At 41.6% G+C, this 20,847-nt stretch overlaps 1 protein-coding gene across 6 annotated transcripts in view; it reads left to right on the plus strand.

The window, feature by feature from the left end:
* NUP93 (nucleoporin 93) overlaps nt 1–20,847 on the plus strand; it is an 81,160-nt gene that overhangs the window by 30,490 nt on the left and 29,823 nt on the right. For 3 of the 6 annotated variants that reach the window (XM_026856619.1, XM_026856618.1, XM_026856620.1), the window contains exons 4-5: nt 18,193–18,255; nt 20,652–20,780. In XM_026856619.1, coding sequence (XP_026712420.1) covers nt 18,193–18,255; nt 20,652–20,780 — 192 coding nt within the window. Of the gene's footprint in view, nt 1–5,286; nt 5,444–5,500; nt 5,575–10,105; nt 10,130–18,192; nt 18,256–20,651; nt 20,781–20,847 lie in introns of those variants that run through there. The other 3 variants (XM_026856621.1, XM_026856622.1, XM_026856623.1) reach the window with 3 other exon arrangements.

Here is a 20,847-nt window from a genome sequence, read left to right on the forward strand (position 1 = left end):
TGGACTGTGTCAAAGCGTGCTCTTAAGTCTGGTCCCTCCGTGGATTGCAGGCATCAGTAGGAGTCAGAAGAGATGAAAGATGGGCTTAGTGTTTGACAGCCATTAACATGGTGTGGGCCTCAAGGCAGCATGAGGTTAACTTCCTTGTCCTGCCCTTCCCTGTGTTTGGGAATGTGAGGGATGTGGGAATTCAGCTTCTTGTGAAATTGTGTTAAGAAATTCAGTAGCTAGACCTAAGAAAGCTGAAGTGAAAGTGTGAATATCAGTGACCATATGGTTCTGGTGTTTAATAGGCTGTGGGGTTGAGAGGATTTTGCTTGCCATGATGCTGAGGCGACAGTTTTAGAAAAGAGCTGTTTCACTACAGAGTTAAGATGCTTGCTTTCCACTGCACAGTGTCTAACCTCCCAGAGAGTGCGTGCTTTTACCACTGAGAGTTGAATTTGGTCTTGTCAGTGCTTGCAGTCATCTGTGAGATGGATTGACATTCAGGGCTTGTATATAAAAAAGGGGTTAGCGTTCTGAATTAAAAATTAACATGTTCTCTGCATAATTACAGACTTACAGCACACATTAATGCTGTACAAAAGAGGGCTTTCCAGGCAGAGTTTAATGGCCCAAAAGTGGAGCCATCACTTACCCCCCCACACCCCCTTTAAATTAGCATTGGCATGTTTAAAACACTCCTCGAATTCTGCTGAAAAATAGCTGTTTGGCTTCCAGTTGTGTGGTGTGTTTTGTTGTGTGGTGGTTTTTTTGTTTTTTTAAAAAAAGGTGATTATTCCTTTTAGTGCTAAAGATGGAAAGTGCTTTGCATATTCATGGCACATTACAATTTTGAAAATAATCTCCTAGTAGATATTTAACAATGGCTTTGGGTAAATGGACACTTGTTGCGCTTTGTTTAAACGATTACATCTCAATTATCGCTTGATGGTGAGAGCATGGGTAATACCCTTGGCTCTTTGTTAAAGAGGCTCTAATTAAAACTGGTTCCTGCTCTTGCCTCTTGGATAAATATGGACGTGAGGTAGTTCAGTGACACTGTCAAATTGCCGAATTGAGTGCAAGTTCCCCGTTCATCCTGACAAACGATACCGTTAATTGGGGTGTGGACAGCAGGAACAGCGCTGCCAGTGTTGGTGCTAATCCTCTCTGCTTGGCTGGGCTTTCCCCTGCCTCTCCCTTGCTTGGAACCCTCGCTTTTCTAATTTTACAGGATTTGTGTTTCTCTTCCCTCTCTCCCTCCATCCGCCTGGTCACAAAAAGCTCTGCTCTAAATCAGTGCTGTCAGGGGTGTTTCCCAGTCTGTGCGTTCACATCCTTAGTCCTAGAAAGCTGTGTTGAGACTCAGATCTCCTTTCAGCTCTGTAAGAAGCCAGCGACTCCCGGTCTGAGTGAGTTAGTGTTTTTTTCCCTGCAAGAGGACAGCTTTGTGATGATGGTATTAGATGGCACTGGAGCTGGTCACTTCCCAGTTCTAGTTTTTGCTTTGACTCTGGATCATCTCTTGGTCTGTGAAAGTTGTGGCCTTCTGCCACAAAGCCCAAATTCCCTACCAGATAGGCCAGTAGCATAATAATACACTCAGCTTATCTGACTTTTTGCTCTGCACTGTTTGGATATAAATGTAACTATTGATCTAAAGGTGTTAGCCTGGATTTTCTTCTAGAGGTGCATCCTCTTCCCAGCAACTTGCTTGAATTGGACTCCTGAACCCTCTCTGGCTCCTCTTTTTACAACCCTCTGAAGGGAGAGAATGAGTGTGCAGAGCTGGGAACAGAGGCAGCGTGCTGGGTATGACAGCCCTCCTTCTGAAGAGACCTAGCATGTCATTAATGCTGGATTATCACTCTGCCAGCCTTGCAGAGGAAGGACGCTAATGCTTTAAGGCACTCGCCAGACCCAGTATGACAGTGCAGTATTTGCTGCTGCTACGGCACTGGATTAAGCAGAGAAGAAAAGATTTTTGGGAAGGAGCTACCTATCGCTGTTTTAACTTGCTGCCAGCGATGTGGTTTTTACTTTAGCTGGCTAATATTTGCCGATGATAACAGGTGTCACAGCTGTAGGACTTCAAAAAGGAGCCAATACAGGAGCAGATCCAGGGATGCTGTTAATATTCTTCCCCTTACCCCTGCCTAGTGCAAGACTGTGAAAGAAAGAAAGAAGAGATTACAGTGATTGTAGACTAGCACATTTTATGTGGGTTTTTTCATGAATTTAAGTTAGGGGTGATAGCATCTTTGATTTTTGTAGTTAACAGTGAAGGAATCTCCTTCACTGCAGAGATGCAGCTGTACTTAAAGAGGGAAGGAGGTCATTGTGGACACCCAGAGATAGAGGCGGGAAGAGATCCAGACACAGCGGGAGATATTCATATTCCAGTGGCTTCTGCATGATCTTTGCATCATCATTCACCTAGGTATATGCTGCTTTCTGCTTGGAAGAAAAACTTTTATGGTTTTCCTTAGCTGTGGCCCAGCAGCCCTGAACAGTAGTTTTCTCCCTTCTCCTCCCACAGTCACGTTTAAGCACAGAAGTGATTGATGCGTGAGCTGACTGAATACTCCACTAAATTGATTGCCAGTGAAACAGATAGCAGTTCCGACATCTTAACTGGGTTGCCACTCAGAGTTGTTTAACAGCCATTTGGGGTGAGTAGTTTCTGTTCATATCCCTCAAAGCTGTTGCTTTAAGATATCCATAGGTAAGGGTAGACAGCACTGTGCTGAGCCACACTGGGAAAGCTTTTTCTGCAACATTGTGAGCTGGCAATGCAATATGTAAAACAAACAATATATATATATATAAAATATAAACTGTGCTGATCTGTAATGCGTAGTTCTGCAGTTGGGAGTAGCTTCTGCAGTGACATTACATGGCCAGAAAATAACAGAATGTGTGTTGATAAAAGCAGCATCTTTAAAGTTGTGGCTAGCAGCTCCAGACAGATCACTGCGCTCCTGAAATCCCTGACACAGCTACAGCCTGTCCCAAAGAGACATCTTTCTCTCCAGGTACCTTTACCTGTTTTAAGGTCTAGCTATAAAGTGGAAGCTCTGTGTATCTTCTGTGCTCCTAGCTCTGCACCACTAGTGGGTTATGCAAGCTGGGGGTAAGTATGGGGAGAAGCCATCCAAAACCAGAGCAGTGTGTGTGAGGTGAGTGGCAAGTTACCCAGGTGAGCATGGTTGCAGGGGCACCGCCAGGTGTGTTGCTCAGAAATGCAGGAGGAATGCCAGAGTTAATTATTCCTGCAAATGTGTACCCTTCCTCTCCTAACAGGGACTCTGCTTGCACTCTTGGGTGTAGCTGGTCATCATCAGTGTTTTCCCTGCAATGCAACTGTGATTTTCCTCTAAGGTCAGTGGGTTTGGACTTGTCTTCTCCACTCCTGAGACTCCTGGTACAAGGATTCAGTGCCGTATTCATCAGGTCACAACCAGGGAGGGTTTACTCCTTGCAGTGGTTTGAGGAAAATCACTCTTAGGATCAAACTTGCTAGTTTAAAGCTGAAATACACTGTATTTAAGAGACCACTTGGCCACTCATGAAGCTCTGAATTGTGCAAGGTGCCCAGTGGTGCCTTTGAGGTAGGTAAGCCTGAGTCACAGAGCACCTACTACAGGCATAATGCTATTCATGAGAATTGCTCACAGACAAGAGAGTAAAATGTTAATTCAGAGACTCGGTTATTTCTCTGTACAAAATATCCTGCACCATTTTTACTGGTACTTTGTGTCCAACCTATACCCCTGCAGCGTTGTTTTAATTAAAACAGAAGCGGAAATAATGAATCGGTGGTATTGGTGGTGATTCTGCAGATATGTCAATGTTAATGCACAGTGAAACGCTCTCCTGATAGCTTTCTGTGCTTCATTAAATTAAATGTAGACATCCCAAGTCTGAATTTTTTGTGTATGTGTGTTTGCAAATACCAGACACACATTTGGTAAGCAGAATTACTGAATTGTGAAATGCAGTGCTGTTGCAGTAGGGCTGTCATTCTGGGATTTAAAAAGAAACAACTTTACATTTGGGAGTGTCACCAGCAGTTTGCAGAGAGACGAGAACGGTATTGGCACCATGGGTTAAATGTGCACTTGGGACCTGTGGAAGTAACTGCCTGATAGTGTTACGCTCACGTTTTTGTGAAACGCTTCTTCACGGTTGTACGTTTTTCATATTAGCGAATGCATTCCTTATTTCTTTGGTGCTTCTAATTTTTTTCTTTAAGATGGGGGTGGTCCGTTTCTCGATTTTTCTCTGGCTTTCTGCACTGTAATGATGGCACCATCACCTGACTGCTGGAATATACTGGCCTGACTTTAATCATCGGGTGACTGGCTCTTAGCATGGTTTCATCTCTGCTGTTTTACATCCCCTCTTGTAATTACACGATTGCTTGCAGTGTTGTTTTTCTATTGGCGACAATGAAAGGCACATGTTAGTATTTTATGTAACCTTATACTTTTTGTTTGATGTTTAAAGTGTAGGTGAAGAAGTGGTACTTTGCAAATAAAATTTATTTGTAAGCAGCATGTTTTCACCCCTCATGTGCAGTCATTTGTAAGATCATGTTATATATAAAATACGTTCATAACTCTCATAGAGGAAGAAGTAGTTGGGCTAAGCCAGTATTAGTAACAGTGCTGCCTTTTTGTAGTGCTGACATTGAGGTATATATGCTTACAATTAAATAACCTGTTAAAAACTACAAAAAAGAACGATGTTTAATGTAAATAGTATCTAAGTCTTCTAACTGCTAAATAACCAATCCCAGCAAAACAATAGAGAATCAAAGCTCTCCTTTAAAGAACAGTGACACCAATTAATGTGCAGTAAAATTATCTGCCTGTACAAGTTGTTTCAACAGCTCTGTGGGTCTAAAATGGCAGAAGCTTTCTGTTGCTGTATAAAAATCAAACTACCATTTATTTCAGCCTCATGGTATGTGCAAATTCATGCAGCTCAGTTAAGGGAATAGCTTCACAACTGGTGTTACAATCTGTGGCTGGAGTGCTGCATCACAATGCAGCAAATGCATTTTCCACATTAACCAAACATGACAGCTGAAACGATTATTAACCATGCAATATGTCGGAAGTCATCAAAAATTCACATCAGAGTAATTGCAGTGGCTTGGGAAAAAAAAATAGTAGCATCTCTCTCCTCTTGCCTGCCTGCCGCCTCACCCCCTCCTAATTCTTACATGGTACAGTCCGTTAACAATAAAATATCCTTCTGTAACCTATAAACTGTTACTCCCATCAGTTACTGGTTTCAGACTGATGCTTTCCCTAGAATTTGAATAAAGCACCACTGGAAAAAAAAATAAAAATAGATGCTTTACAGACAGTGGTGTTCAGCCGTGGAAAGCAGCTGCTTTCTTATTGTCTTGCTGGACTCTTGACTGTCTCAGCCATTTCAGGACTTGCAGGTTTGATTTTTTTTTTTTTTTTTTTTTTTTTTAAAAGATGAGAAAACTTGAGCGCTAATACAGAAAGATACAGCTGTGTAAGCCTAAATACCAGGCAACTGAAGTGTGGCAGTTACAGCCAGCATTAACAGGTTTGTAACTCCTCAGTACTGAGATCTACAGGTAGGAATGTATATATTTAAAAAAATATAAAATGAAGGTAAAAAGCTTGCTTTGATATGAGAGTTTTCCTTCAGGTATCTTCTATGGTGGTTTTCCTTTGTGCTGTTGCTGCAGGTTTTTTAAATTTGTAGGTGAGTAATTAAAGAGAACAGGTGGGTAGTTTTGGAGAAAACATCCTTTGCTCACAGAAAAGAAACCTTAAGGTCTGTGCCTTTACCTTCTGATATTCTTCGCTAGAGCAGCTGTTGGGTGGGGCAGTCCAGTATCTGCTTTGGGTTTCAGTTGTGTTGCCTTTTTAAAGACCCTCTTGACATTGCTGACTTTGCTTTTCATTTAGGCAGAAATACAGTAGCATAACTTTCTGAATGCCTTTATTCCTGTTTTCTCTTCCTAGGCTATGAAATGTCTACGGAAATATTTCAAAAAATAAAGATGCTGCTTGAGTATGATTTTTTTTCTCTTATTTTTTTCATTGTGGTGCAGATACTTGTCCACTCTGTTTCCTCTGTTCCTATAGATGCACTTATGATTTATTTAGAAGACACTCTAAACTTCCTTTAATTTTATTTTGAAGTAAGGATTTCAAATGTGGGATGAAAATAAGATAGAAAATATTTCTACTTTCCCGAAGTAAATGAAGATGCTTGGAGATTTGCTTTTTTGTTAGTTTCTTAAATGAGGTGGTGAAGTATATTTGCTTAGTCAACTGGAGTTTGCAGCCCAGACCCCACCTCTCTTTCAAGTGAATAGTATACGTTATGAAAGGGGTTAAGCCAGTAAAATCATAGTAAAGGGAAGCAGTCAGGGAATTAACATTTATATAAATGTGGTGGCCGTGACTAGCTGGGTGGGTGGCAGCTGATTTAATGCTCTCGGATCTAGGGACTCAGAGGCTGCATGCAAACTGAAAGCTCTGCCTGCCTTTGGTATGGAGACAAAAGTGTAGGGTGGGTTGCTTTTTCTCTTTTCCTTTCAATTTGCTTTCTCTGTATGGCGAAAAGCAGGTTAATGAAATGTGCTGTGCTGGGATGGCATGGGGGCTCTTGCAGCAGAGGATGACTTGCCTCCTTCGGGGCTCCCTCACCAATATTAAGGTGCCTATATGCCATCTTCTGCGCTCTTCTTATTGTCAACTGAGAAATGCTCAGAAGGAGAGACATGGGAACAGTGGCATGACATAGCATGGCTGAAAAGTTGACTCTTTTAAACAAGATTACCTGTGCAAAGGGGATCTTGCCACAGAAGCAGCTCAGCGAGAAATCAAGTAAAAGACAATGAAATGTGTGGTTTGCATGTGTAAAAAATGGAGGAAGCCATCTCCACTGACCCTATATAGGAGATGGCTCAATTATCCTTGCAGTTGGTACAGTGTGGCAAATTATTTTCCTTTGTCTGAAGTGGGTGGGAGACAGAGTTCAACTAAGCTCCATAAATTAATGTATGGCAAATTGACTGAGCCACCGTAATTAATAATTAGCTCTAGGTCTCTTTTAGCAGGGTTTTCAGTGATATCTGTTGGCAGCATCTGGACTTGGCATTTCATTTACATTAGAGTCCGAAAGCTTGTGTGCCTTGTTAATGCAACGTGCAAATAAAGGCACGCACTGCTAGAGAGTTCCTTAGCAAGGGTGGAGTACAGCCGGAGGAGAAAAATGGAAACCTTTTGTCTCCGGTGTATCCTCAACACACTGATCTCATGCCCCAAGTCTGGAAAGTTTAAACCTTAGGTTTATTACACAATAGAAGAAATAAGCTGAAAAGGATAAAGTGTTTATTATAACATATCATTTGTTGCAGCAGAGAATTTTCATAAATGTCTTTCTCTCTGAGCTTTATAATGTCTAACATTCTGAAATGTAAATTATATAATTACAACAGGCATATTCCAGACTTGTGTTTTATTTTAATGATCTGTAATTAATAATTCATAGGTAACTTAATTATTTAACTTTGTGAAATGTATCAGTAATGTATTAAGGAAACACCATTTCTAAAGACCACGGCATGTTTAAATTGAGGATTTAAATATATCATGACATGTATGAACTCCAAATTGCTTGATTTCAGTGTCAGTAAAATATTTATATTTATTCCAAGGGACACGCTGCCATGTTGAAAATACCTATTTAGGTGAACAAAGTAGCTATGATTTATTTACAAATATTTAGGAAGAATGGGATAGCTAATTTGGGCTTGTCTTTCTACCTTGGGTAGACAGTTTTGCCAAATCATCTCATGTTATTAAAGAGGACTGAACTTCAAATTTGCTCATTTTCTTGAAATTCCAGTGTATTTTAAAAAAAAAAAAAAAAAGCCTGTATTCTTCACACTACAATGCTTGTAATCTTGGCTCTTTCTTTGTAGTGTTAGCCAGCCACTATCAGCGAAATAAATTATATTTAACTTTGGAAAGGTTGTTTTTTTTTATTCCTGTGTGGGTTTTTCTGGGAGACTTCAAATTACAACACTGTGGAGGTACAGCACTAAGGAAATCCACCTATGCTGGGGTTTAAGATTTGCATCCCGGTTTAACTTGGTTATCGCCTTTACAGTGCTGACAGGATTTTGATGTCTCTGAACCAGGCGTTGTCCCTTCGAGGCAGCGAGCGTTTGCTGCATGCATCACTTTGTGTCTGAAATACAGATCGAGGCTGGAAGATTTCTGCTTGGCTTTTATTTTTTTTTTTTTTTTACCAAAGCAGAAAAATAACTAGTGCTCCTGAGGAATGTTCAGGAAGGTGGTATGCAGGCTTTCAGCTGTGGGATGCGGGCACGACAGCTGAAATCCTTCTGCTTGAGTCGACCCAAGAACAGGGAGAGTGTCAGACTCAGCATTGCCAGGCTTGTTACTTGCATCCAGAGGAGGTAAAGACAACCAATGTTTTTCATTACTATTTTTTTGCATAGTTTCAGACTAACTTGAAGACATTTAACTGTTTTTATGCGTCTGTAATTGTGAAGGAAGAGGTATGGAAAGACCAGTAATGTTTCTGCTTTCCAATGAAGTCTGAGAACATCCCAGTTTCTCACAAACAGCAATGTTATGTGCTGCCAGCCAGGCAGAAGGATAAAGCGCTTTGAGGGGCTGGGGAGACTGAAGGAGTGCACTAAAATTTGAGAAGTGGGTTAGAGGGGACAGCGTGTTATTGAGTAGCAGGTTTGTTTAATAATTTGTCCTTCTTGCTGGTGTTCCATCAGAAATGTGCTGTTTCAGGGTGGGAAATACTTCATCAACTGATAGGGACAGCGGTTTGGCTTTCAGATGTGATCCCGAGAAGTGAATTTTCTGCTGTCAGGTTTAAGTGGGTTATTATATCTGCCTATATGTTGATGCTAATGTACAATTAGTCCAGCAACGGACACTGCAAGCTTGTCAGTATGCCTCCTTTATGCCTTTTACTTTTTTTCTCAAACTACTCCCTTTTTAGTTAGTGTTTTCTGTAGTATTCAGAAAGAAACCTATCCTCCTCTAACAGCGCTGGACACTCCACTTTCCTTAGCTTTATCAATTTTTCGCGTGGTGCTGACAGATTTCCAGTGGCTTGTTTCTCAGCTTACACCATCTCTGGAGACTTCTCGCCAGCTCTCGGTACAGTACATTGAGGTGTGGTCTGCAATGGCAACTGTGTGCTTCATCCCTGCCCCTGCCATGCAAGGACGTGACATGGGCAGAAATTCAGCATATAGGTTTTACTTGTCACTGCTTTATTTGAGCATGCTTTTCTCTTAGAGGGGGAAGAATGCGCAGCTACTTATTGATGAAAATGTGAAGTAACCATGATGCTAAAATGGCAGCGAAAGAAATAAGAAAATGGCGTCATCAGTGAAATTAGTTTCGATGGCTTAATTTGAGGGCATCTTGCCTAATGCAAGGATGTTTTAAGCAAGGGGTATTGCATTACAGGATTAGTTACGACTATACAATAAAGACTTTTAAATAAATTAAATCTACTAGTTTTTTATCACTATTTCCTTAAAAAGCGTGATACCAGAGAGGCGGATATTCCAGTGGATGATCAGAAATTATCTTTGTTTGCATGCTATAAATATTTTAAATACAGGGTTGCATTGTGGATCTCAAGCCCATTGGAATTACCTCAATTTCATGTATTTAAATTAAACTCAAAAAAATAGCCAAAGCCCTGAGTTTTGCTTTGATTTTGAATCTCTTGACACGTTTATGATTTTTGTAGGGCTGTATTTTTTAATCAGAATGCTAATACAATGACATGTGTAGCGCAGGGGAGAGACTGTAGCCACTTGTCATGGCACTGAACAAATCCCCACACCAAGGTCATCCCTCTGCATTTTGAAATTTTGAGAATAATATATCCATGCATTTGGAAACATGATGAATAAGCTCAGATTTCAGATTGTGTGGTTTGTTCGCTCTGCGGATGCCGTTGCTGATGGTGAAACGCCAGTGCCAAAGGAGATGGGCTTTCTGTGGGTCTTGCCACTGGTCCTGCTGGCCTGATCTGTGCGGAGAGCTTCCCTCACTCAAGAAGTTGTGTTCCAAGTGAGGTGATGTTGCATTTAATCCCTTTTGTGACGTTTTGGTTTGTTTATTAAGACAAACAGAAATACTGTTTGAGATGCTTTCAGTGTGATGTACCGGTGTTAGCCAGCTGAACACACTCTTTCTGGTGGCTCTTGAGTAACATTTCCTACTGTTGTAACTGGCAAGAGTCTGTCCACCTTCTTTCTCTAGTTCAGATTTTTTTTTTCCATTGTTTTTCTTGCATGACTTTAAGCAGGTTAGGGTTATTCAAACTTTGTTTTGTTACTGTACAGATTTCCTTTGTAGCTTGTCAGGACCTGAGATTCTTGTTGAACGGCTTTCAGTTGCATTGTAGAGAGAAAGAAAATAAGTATATACCTGGGGAGAAAGAGAGAATCCCTAGAGAAGGTAGCACAGTTGCTTACACTATTTTTGAGTTGCATTAACAATTGCTGTCAAAAATGATTTGTGCGGTGGAGGCTGATAATTGTATGTGGAAGAGAACCTCATTCTGAGTAACTTTGCTGAAAAAAAAAAATCTTAGTTTTATGCCATTAAAGTGTTTGGAAAAAAACCCCAAAAAACCTACTAGAACCACTTCTAACAGCATTTCCATGCGCTGTGCAGTCTAACATGACACCGCAAAGATTTTTTAAAAGAGCCTGAAAAGGAGACGCTAATCTGTGTAATTTAAGTTATTTTGGTTTTGCTCTGATGAAGGGGAAAGACACAACAAATAGTTTGAATAATTACTAATATTTTAATAATTAGCTATGTTATATAAGATATAAATTATGTATATTGTGATGCTTGATATACTTTGGTGTTTTTCAGAGCCAAGTGTCCTACTTCACTCAATTTAATCATCATGCTTGGGTTTCTTAAATCTTGAAAATTTCTCTGATGTAATTTATAAAAATCTTAAAATGCATAGGAACCCTGCAGTGAGTTTCCATGCTTTGTTAGGAGTTAAGCCACTTATAAGTATAATTTCAAGTGAAATACTGAGATTTGTAATGTTTGAAGGCCTGAACTCACTGAGCATCCTACATTGAATTAGAAGAAGCTAAAATTGAGCAGAGTCATGTTTTGTGCCAGCAGTGGTGATCCCTGTTTATATGCAGAACATGTAGTTCATTGTCACAGAGGTCAGTTTTGGGGCTGTTGTGTGAGTGCCTGGCACAATATTCCAGCAGGAAATGTGAGCAGTGGTATTTTTCTAGACTTTTCCAGCGTGATAAAGCTGTCCTCCCTGTATATTTCATTGTAACTGTTGCTTGTATTGGCTGCAAATGCTGTGCCCTCTCCTTGATGGCCACATGTTGCAAATGCGTTTTGAAAGGCTGTGGTTGGGTGTGGGATATGATGGTGCCTTTCAGTGCTGGGGGATGGTTTGATATTAACTGATGGTTTGATATTAGTGTTCTGCGCTTAATGGATGGTCTCCTGGCTGAAGCGGGAGCTAAGAGGTTTTTGTATTTCTTCCTTCGAAGCCTGCATGTTTAAGGAGCACAGTTCCAATCTTCACTTGCCAGATCCAAACGGTCCCAGCAAGAGTCAAAGAGCATGCACCATCTGCCCCTGCTTCTGTTAGGAGCTGATCTGTGATTTCCTGAGGAGTGCTTTTTTCGGCAGTTTGAGTTTTTCCTGTCACGGCTAGAAGGAATAATGGTATTTATCCAACACAGCAAAATCCAGTGTTCCTGGATACGGTCTGAAGATTACTGTGAAAACTGCATGAGTTTCACAGATCAAACAGTCTAAACCAGTAAAATTATAAAAAAAAAAATGTACTAGATTTTTTGTATTGCTGGCACTAACCTGCGGCAGAGAGCACTTTGTAAATATTTGCTGAAGGCTTGCTCTGCAACACAGATTAAAGGCTGTATTCAAAGCTGAGCAGTACATCAATGCCATGCCGATGGTAGGGCAGGGAAGCCCTGTTCCTGCCCCAGAATTGTCTCCAGCAAAGGTTGCTGCTGTGCATCTTCCCCAATGCACGCGACCTGTCGAAGAAGGCTTGCACGCAAAGGGCAGCACCCCTTCTTGGTTCCGCAGTGCGCGCTGCCGCGCGCCGAGCCTGCGCAGGGAGTTGTGCCCCTTGCCGATGCGCGCGGACTCTAGCACAGGGCACATCAGCTCTTGCTGCCACCAGAGCAGGGTCCGTGTTGCTGCTCCTCCATCATGAGAGGAGACAGTATTGCAGCTCTGCAAAACTTGATTTTACTGGAGTAGAAAACAGCTTTAAAGAAAGTGAAATAATCTTTAAAAATGTTACTAGTCACGCAATGGAGCAGGGATTAGGCTGAGGCCAGGGTTTGTATATTTTAACAACTTACTGCCACTGAAATGCTATCTGCTTGAAGGGTGGGGGAGAGCTCTCCTACCTTGACTTTCAAACAAATTGAATTGGAGTATTGGTGACAAGTGTGGAGCACAGTCACGGTGCATGGGGGAATGTGGTTCGAGATGCCAGTGAAGGCAGGTCACAGAGCAGCAAATCTTCCCCAAGCCCGGTGTTTGTCTGTATTAGCACAGTTTTCTGCTATAGCTATTAGTCTGCAGGTTTTTCCCTCTTCAGCTTCAATGTGGCTGTTGCTTTGAAAGTCTCTGATGCAACAACTGGCTCTTGGGTCTTAGAAAACTGTAAACCCTTCTGTTTTTTTCCCTGCTTTTTCTCCTGTTAAGTCAACAGTGAATTAAATTTTTGGAAAAATACTGTAGGATTTCCTGTTCTAAACATGGTTGTAAGGAGCTTGAAAAATGTATATTGTAGTTTGATAAGCTCAGCTGTCTTAGGCTAGGAAAATTTTGTATTGCTAAATCCTTGAATTGAACACTGTACAGAGCTGTGGGGACAAGCCTCATCAGACCTTGCTTTTCAGTGGACCTTTGCATCTGCATACAGTGATTTGGTCCTTGTCTCTCACACAGCTTTGAGGTGAGGCTGACTGGTAAATCAGCCTTCCTTGGGTTCTTTTCCTCTCTGAGGATCTCTGCACTTGGGCTCTCGGTGTTCTTTGGCTCTGTAGCAATTTTGCCATCTGAAGTCCTCTAAAGAGAAGCCAATTTCACAAATGCTCTTAGCTCATTGCATTTGGTAGCTGATCTTTGGGCAGCTGCCTTGCTGCTTTGAAGGACACTACTGCACAGGCCAAGGTATGTACTAAAGCAGCTTATCTGTGTGTTTTTAGCAAAGCTGATGCTTTCTGCAAAACAAATCTTAAGAGACCTACAGAAGCTTCCAAGAGATGCTGGTGTGATGCTTGCAAAAGAAGAGTCTCAATAGAGAAAAATATTGTCCATGCTACACTGGCACATCCCCATCTCAGGAATGCTTTAGTTTGGAAGGGAATGGGCCCCTGGGTCCGTCTATTTAAAGCCAGCCAGCAAGCATTAATACCTCTGTCAGCATAAACAGTAATTTGGATTAAAAAAGCAGTAATATATAGTATGTTCTGTTATTGTGACAGTGGGCTCCAGGTAGTTCTGCTTTATTCTCTGTTTCTAGAGAGAACGTGGCTAGGAATGCTGTGCCAGGGTGCACCAGCCTAGGAACATGCTCAGACGTGTGCCTCCTTACAGTAGGATTGTATTTAGTAGATTGTTTCTTAAGATTGCTAGTAGAGGTAATAAAATTGGGTGCTTCATCTGGAACTGCTGTTCCCAAACCGTTGCTGAAAAGTGATTTTTGTTAACCATATTATCATCATCCCTGTTAGTCCTTTACAGGATTCACTGGATCTACTGGAAATCCAGCACTTGGATATATTTTAATCAAAGAGCAATTGACTTGAAATGGCCCCAGATTGTTCATTTGATTTTTCTCCTTTCTTCCCATGCCAGTGAAAAAGTAAGCATTGCTGTCAACATCCAAGGCCTCGGTATACTATTTGGCAACATTCACCTTCTCTTGACAGCTTGAATACTAAGATCAAGTATTAAAAGTATGGCCTGGCTGATGGAAGTAATTAAGAGACTTCTATCAGCCAGGAGAGAGTTTACTAACCTCATTTACTGCTGTAAATGGAAGAGACTTTCAATCTCCTGTCAAAGAGACCATCAGTGCATGCGTGCCCTTTCGTACTGATAATGAATTAGTTACTGGAACACTTCCATGCTGGAATTCAGTCTGGAGCAAGGCAGGTGCCAGTTCCTGTCACACCAGCCTGTGTCAGACAGAGGCTACCCGAGATGAGAAATGACAGTGGAGCAAGGAGTGTGGTGAGAACAGGGAAATGGCACAGGCTCCCAGAGGTCCTGCCCCTCCTCTGGTGGGACCCCTCTTACAAACCATCCTTGTACGAGACAGAGTGGGGCTGGATTTCAGCAGAGAGGGGAGAATGTGACATGATCAGACTGGACTCCAAGGGGGAGGAGATCCAGGAGGAACTGGAATGTGCTGGGGAACGATGCTGAGAGCCAATAGACGTGCAAGAATAAGTGGAACTAGCTGGGAGGTGGGAACCTGAAGGTGGGAGAGTGGGTGTATTTCTATGCCTGTGTCCCTGTTTTGCAAACACCATCTCGACAGATATTGTACAAATCATGTATAGGAAATGTTCAGCAGTAAGTGTTGCAGAGAACCTGTGATGGAGAAGGATTGTGCTGCTTCCCTTCCAAACTAGACGCAGGAAGAATGTGTGGGAGTCCCACAGTAACAGAGAGGAAAATTAAATGCCACTCACTAAAGCAGGATGGCATGGTGTGATATTAGGGCTCTGTGAGCTTTTCTTGTAAATCTGCCTCAGGGAAATAAGATAAATTTTCACTTTCAAGCAAAATTCAGGCTACGTTGGGATCCCTGCAATGGCCAAGCTTGTGCACAGAGAGCTGCAAGGTGAGGATTTCACCTCTGAGGTTTTAGCGATATTTGTGTTAGCTATTCCTGTCTTTGCCATCTGCCACTGTGAAATAGCCCTTTGTCTGCTAACAATATCTCTGTTCTCTTCCCGCTTGTGTCTTTCAATACTGAATACGAAGCTATGTCTAGTTGCTCGTTGTACAATCAGTAGCATCTCCCCTGAGAGGGCAGCTCCTGCAATATGGGCCGTGTACTCCCTGTGCGTGTTGAATGCTGTAACTCCATATCCTTGTTACAGTCTGCCAGTGTTCGTGGAAAAGTCAAACTTTACCTCTGGGATCACAGAAAGCTTTTAGGGCAGATGTAACTTGGTGAGCACAACCAGCAGTGTTCAAGGCCCAGACTGAAGAAATATATGAACCCTTAAAGCTGTTATGTGGCCTGGGATTTTTTGAGGACCAAAGTTCTCTAGCATAAAGCACATCTCTTCATCTTTCTGCCCAACCTTGTTCCAGTGAGCTCTGCTTTTTCTTATAGCAGGTGGACATTTGTATGCACTCATGCATCCATGAAATCTAAATGTCCAGTGACCAAAGCATAGTGCACCACTAGGTGGCAATGCAATAAACAATGGGAATAAATATTGTTGCAGCAGCTGGACACTCCTTGCTTTCTTAACGTGGAAATTTTGGCCACCAAAGCCTGGAGTGACAACTCCAGGATCTCTGATTTGGTCTAAGCAGGAGCAGTCTTGTGAGCAGTAGCAGGAGCCCCTGCATCAGCTATGAAACTCTTCTGAGGTTTAACAATTAGCCTGTAATTAACTGAAGCCACAATTGTCCTTCTACAGCCATAGCGCAAAGCATAGGGCAACACTTTTAAAATGTACCTTTTCTCGGTGAGGCATTACAGATATTATTTGGAATGTGTGAGGATTTTCATTTACAAAAGGAGTAGTTACTGAGATTGAAAAGGACAGTTATCATCCCCTAATTGGCGTTTGGTGTAATGTAATCCCATAAACGGACCTAGTGAACTCTCTGGGAGCTAGGAGGTTTCATTAAGACAGACACTCAGCCTGGATTTACTGACTTTGGGGGAAGTTCAAGCACATCTTAAATTACTCTGCTGATTATCATCGTTGGTGTGTACCTTTCTAGGCAGGTACCAACTCAGCTCAGGGCACACATCCCTCCAAGGAGAGTGGAGAGGATGGAGGACAGTAAGAACTTGTATCTCTCAGGGCTTTCAGGAGCCCAGTGCTCACAGAGCAAGCAGGAAGCCAGGGCACCCAGGACCTCTGCCAGCTGTGGTACCTGGCATGGTGTGCTCAGCACCTTCCATCGCCTCCAGATAGCTGTAGGTCTGCATCTGGGAGACAGTGGGCTTTTTATGCCTGCAAAATTAGCAAGCAGTGTTGTTAGAATTTGGCAAGCAGAGCATTCTCTGCAGCATCAGACAGGTGGCTGTATTTTCAGCTCATATATTGGTGTGTGCTTTGAAGGTCTAGAAGCACTGCTTGTTATAATTCCCGATAATTTTTTTCCAATTTAGTTTGGAGGTGGGGAAATTTAAAAAAAAAAAAAGACAAACCAAAAACTTGTTGCCCTCCCAAAGTCCTTTCACTCATGATGCAGACCCAGACAAACCTTACAAAGCTGTGTCTTCATCCCCCCCACCTCCTCTCATGCACAGAGCTGAGCTAGGGTCTTGGCCTGGATGGGTGCCTGCAGCAGCCCTTGCCTTGGTGACAGCTGCTGTAATAGTTGGTCCCCAGACATGTGCAAGGATCTGGATTTAGCTTCCCTTTTTCAGATTGTAACTGTGATTTCTCTGTGGGCATTGCCTAAAAATAAGGCGAGACATGATGGACGATGAAATGAAGAATAGGCTGTGTAGAAGTGGCCACTTCCTTCAGTATGTGATTCTGGGGGGACTGTGTCACATGTGTCTCAGAGGATGGCAGATCGTTCTCTATCTGGTATACAGAAAGGGATCATGTTTCTATTTCCAGCTGAAAGGGGTCACAGGCTGTCTCATACCTCAAATGCTTGTTCTACATATTTCAGAAGGAAGGGGTGCAGTGCCCTTTATTTCCCATACCAGTGCTGGGTAGCAGGAAGGCAGACGGCAGACCTATGCAGTAGAGTTTCCTGACAGATTTTTTCAGTTTGAGGAGATTTCAAACCCTTCTCACCTCCCAGAGCTAAGCAGCCATCTGTGATACCTGTGGCTACATGTAGTACTGCTGCAGGACTGTTTCTAAGACTGACCATAAATATATTTTCTCAAAGGTCTAAATTCCTATGACAGCAAGTTTCTGTTGTGCCACAGGATCTGTGTTGCTCTGGACCTGCTGAGCTCTACCTAGGTTGTATGGATCAATAGCGATATTGTCAGATTGTCGGGGCAGGAAACATTTATTTGCGGAAAGATGGGAACAAAGGACACAAAAGCCTCCCAATTCCTGACAAGTTCAGTCAGATGCTCCTGCAGTTGTGTATCCTGTGCCTATGTGTTACTGCAGTTTACCCCATGGCTATTTGTTTAAAATTCAAAATATGGTATGTTATCAAGTATGGGTCACAGAGTAACCTTTGGGATAAGGAGCTAAGGGGTCATTTATATCAGTCTGTTCATGTACATCTGACCTCTTTGGGATTTATTGATACTCTGAAAATTAGAAATACTATTCTTATGTATTATTTTTTACCCACTCCAGCTGTATGCATGGAGAGAGGCTGTGCCGTAAACTTTTCCTGTATGCTTTCCAACTGTTTAGTTATTTCCATCCTTCCTCAACTGACTATTTTTAAGGCTCTTTTTCACAGTTCCTATCGGGCCTCCACGAGCTCCACTCCTGCCTGGAGCTGCCAAGTCAAAACCTCCTTTTTTTATTCCCCCCAATGTACTCAAGTCCAACAATCTTATCTTGGCTTATCGCTCCTACCAGCTTTCATCCTAGCTCCCTCAAATGGAGAGCAAGAAGAAGCAGTTGCTGGGACACAGAGATAAAAGAGAATAGAAGCAGGGCATTTCACTAGGATTTAATGCATATTAAACCAGGGGATTAATGCATTTTCATTTTCATGTTGCTCTGTATGGGCATCTTGCTGTACCTCTGGTGAAGTAACGTGACCTTTAAACTTCTCGGGAGTGGATTGGGGAGAGAGCTCCCAGCACTTCTCAGAGTTGAAAGAGCAGAGTACTATGATATGTATCTGATGTTAGTGCAAGGATGATTTTTTTTTTGTCTGAAGCTCTGTTTCTCCTTTTCTGCAGGGATTCCTGAAGAATGAAAAAGATAATGCATTGCTGTCAGCCATTGAAGAGTCTAGGAAGAGGGTAAGTCGAAAGCAAGAACCATTTATTCCTTTAAAAAAAAAAAAAAAAGGGAGGGTGGAGTGTCCCTAAAATTATTATGTATTCAATAAACTAGGGGAATTTAAGAGGACTGTATTGAGAATATAGAAAAAATAGACAATAGGAAATGCTTGCTTAGAATTTCCAGGAGAAATACATGTTGTATTTCTACTGCAGTATTTTGTAAGGTCAGGAGGCTCACAGTGTTTGTCATCTGTTTGAAAAGAGAAGCTGTGTTTCATAAGGCACAGCACACTTGCTCCAACCCTTTCCACATTGATGCTGCCTTTCCTAGAGGTGATAATGCCTAGGACATGGTGTTTATTTCCTCTTTTGCTCTGAGAAATGCCTTGTGCAATGACTTCCTGTACAGTGATGACACTCAATGTATTTATTATAGCTGTTTCTCCAGGTTACGGGAGTTGTTGAAGTATATATGAGCACATTCAGGCCTATGCAGTGGAAGTGCTGCAAGGTTTAATTCTTATGCCTGTTGTAGAGCCAAAATGCTATACTGCATCACACTGTCCTGAAGAGCCAAAATGCTGTACTGCATCACACTGTCCTGAAGAGCCAAAATGCTGTACTGCATCACACTGTCCAAAGGGAATCTCTCATATAACAAAAAAAAAAATGTATTTAAGCAGTACAAAGGAAAATGCTACAGTAAGAAAGTAAGAGTTGTCGCTTAGGCTCAGGGTTTGCCAAGTCTGGTTTTATTCCCTTGAAAGGAACCAGTACTTGGACTGTAAGGAAGAAAGAAAAAAAAAAAAAAAGTCAGTCAGCCTTCCCCTGTTCATCTCAAGTCTCTTCACCTTCAAGCAAGTAGTTGTTTTGAAGATTTTCTGAGCTGGAAGTTGTTTTGTGATGTGAAATTCATCTGATCCTGTTTCTGAATCTATTTACGCTTTTGGTAACTGTCGTGTTCTGGGGCAGTGATTTCCACAATTGAATTATGCAGTGTGGAAAAATGTTTCCTATTGTTTGTCTTAAAACTGCTGCTGAGAATGTCATTGCATGCTTCCTAGTACTTATGTTACAATTGTTTCCCTCCATGTACACTCAGGGCGTCAAGTTTAGAACTGAGCCTGTGTTTCTTCCAATGATAAGATATAGTACTTAAGCATTATTAAATTATTTTAATTAGATATAATTATACTGTAATTATTGATGCATATTTAAAACCCTGTTGAAATTATTATAGTGAAGGTAAGGGTAAGACCTATATTCTACCATGAAAGTATAAAGTAAATTTATATAATGAAACAAAGAAACACAAATCTTTTGCTCCAGTTGCATGTATGCACCATAATTAAATGTTTGCCAAATGTCACTGCCTCTTATCAATTCATTTATACCAGGGAATGTTTTGCCCCTTAATTGACAATATCCTAACAGCGGACTGTAATGAGATGAAAAACTTACTCAGCCAACCGAGACGTTTAGTTATGTAGACTGCAGCACAAAGCTATGCAAAAGACTGAGAACATTGGGAAAGGAAAAGTGAAAAATTCAATATAGCTTATTCCCTATTTAGAATTAGCAGAAATATTCTTATTTCCTGTCCTGGTATACTTGACGCTGCTAGTTAGCATTACCCCAATGATAACAGGAGAGGTAGTGAAGCATCTCTGCTATCCTAATGCTATTGTCAAAATAAGGAATGTTGAGGGAAAAGCTGTTTCCTTCCATGAGTTTTCCCTAATTGGATCTGAAGACAATGGCACATCAGCCATTTTAAAGGTAAAAGGACGTTTTTTCTTGAAATATGATTTTCCAACATGCTTTCCTGAGTTATGTTCCTGATGAGAGAGACTTCCTGATTCTTGGGCACTGGTTAATTTGCATTAATGCTTTTATTTTTATTGTACCGTATTTCCCATTTAAAGAAAAACATTACTAGTAAAGACCTGAAAAAGAAATATGAGCAATAAACGCACATCTCTGTTAAGAATGCAGTAAGTCAAACCTTTATAGCCTCCAGGGAGGTGAAAAGTGTTGCCATTAGAGAAGTTACTCTCAACAAACCGCATGGATCCGTGATGACCTGGATATTGTGTGCATGCTGCTAAATTAAAGCAAGCTGCCTGTCTATTTGCAGCCTGGTACTATGGAAGAGACAGATTCCCTGCTTTAGCAGCTGGGGGTATGTGAGAGTTGTCTTAATTCCATACACACCTACCTTCTGAATCCCCTTGTACCTGAACAGGAAGCCTATTAAAATATTATACAGCACATTGTTAGCTCTTGAGGGTTGACCTGGTTGTTTTATCTAGTTGCTGGGTTTTGTTTCATTTTTGAGCTGGTCTATTAATAGCAGAGCTAGGCTGTTTGGTGTTTCTATATGATCCTTAGCTCTTGTTCTTCTTCACCAACAGACTTTTGCTATGGCTGAGGAGTATCACCGAGAATCAATGCTGGTTGAATGGGAACAGGTGAAACAAAGGATTCTTCATACTCTCCTTGCATCAGGGGAAGATGCTCTTGATTTCACCCAGGAAAATGAGGTAACTCTGTTTTTCTAAACACTGCATAGTCACGCATGGCGTGTACGCAGCTGGCATTCTAGCTCTG

Source organism: Athene cunicularia (genome assembly GCF_003259725.1).
Source record: "Athene cunicularia isolate RWA chromosome 11 unlocalized genomic scaffold, athCun1 chr11_part1, whole genome shotgun sequence".
Lineage (NCBI taxonomy): Eukaryota > Metazoa > Chordata > Aves > Strigiformes > Strigidae > Athene > Athene cunicularia.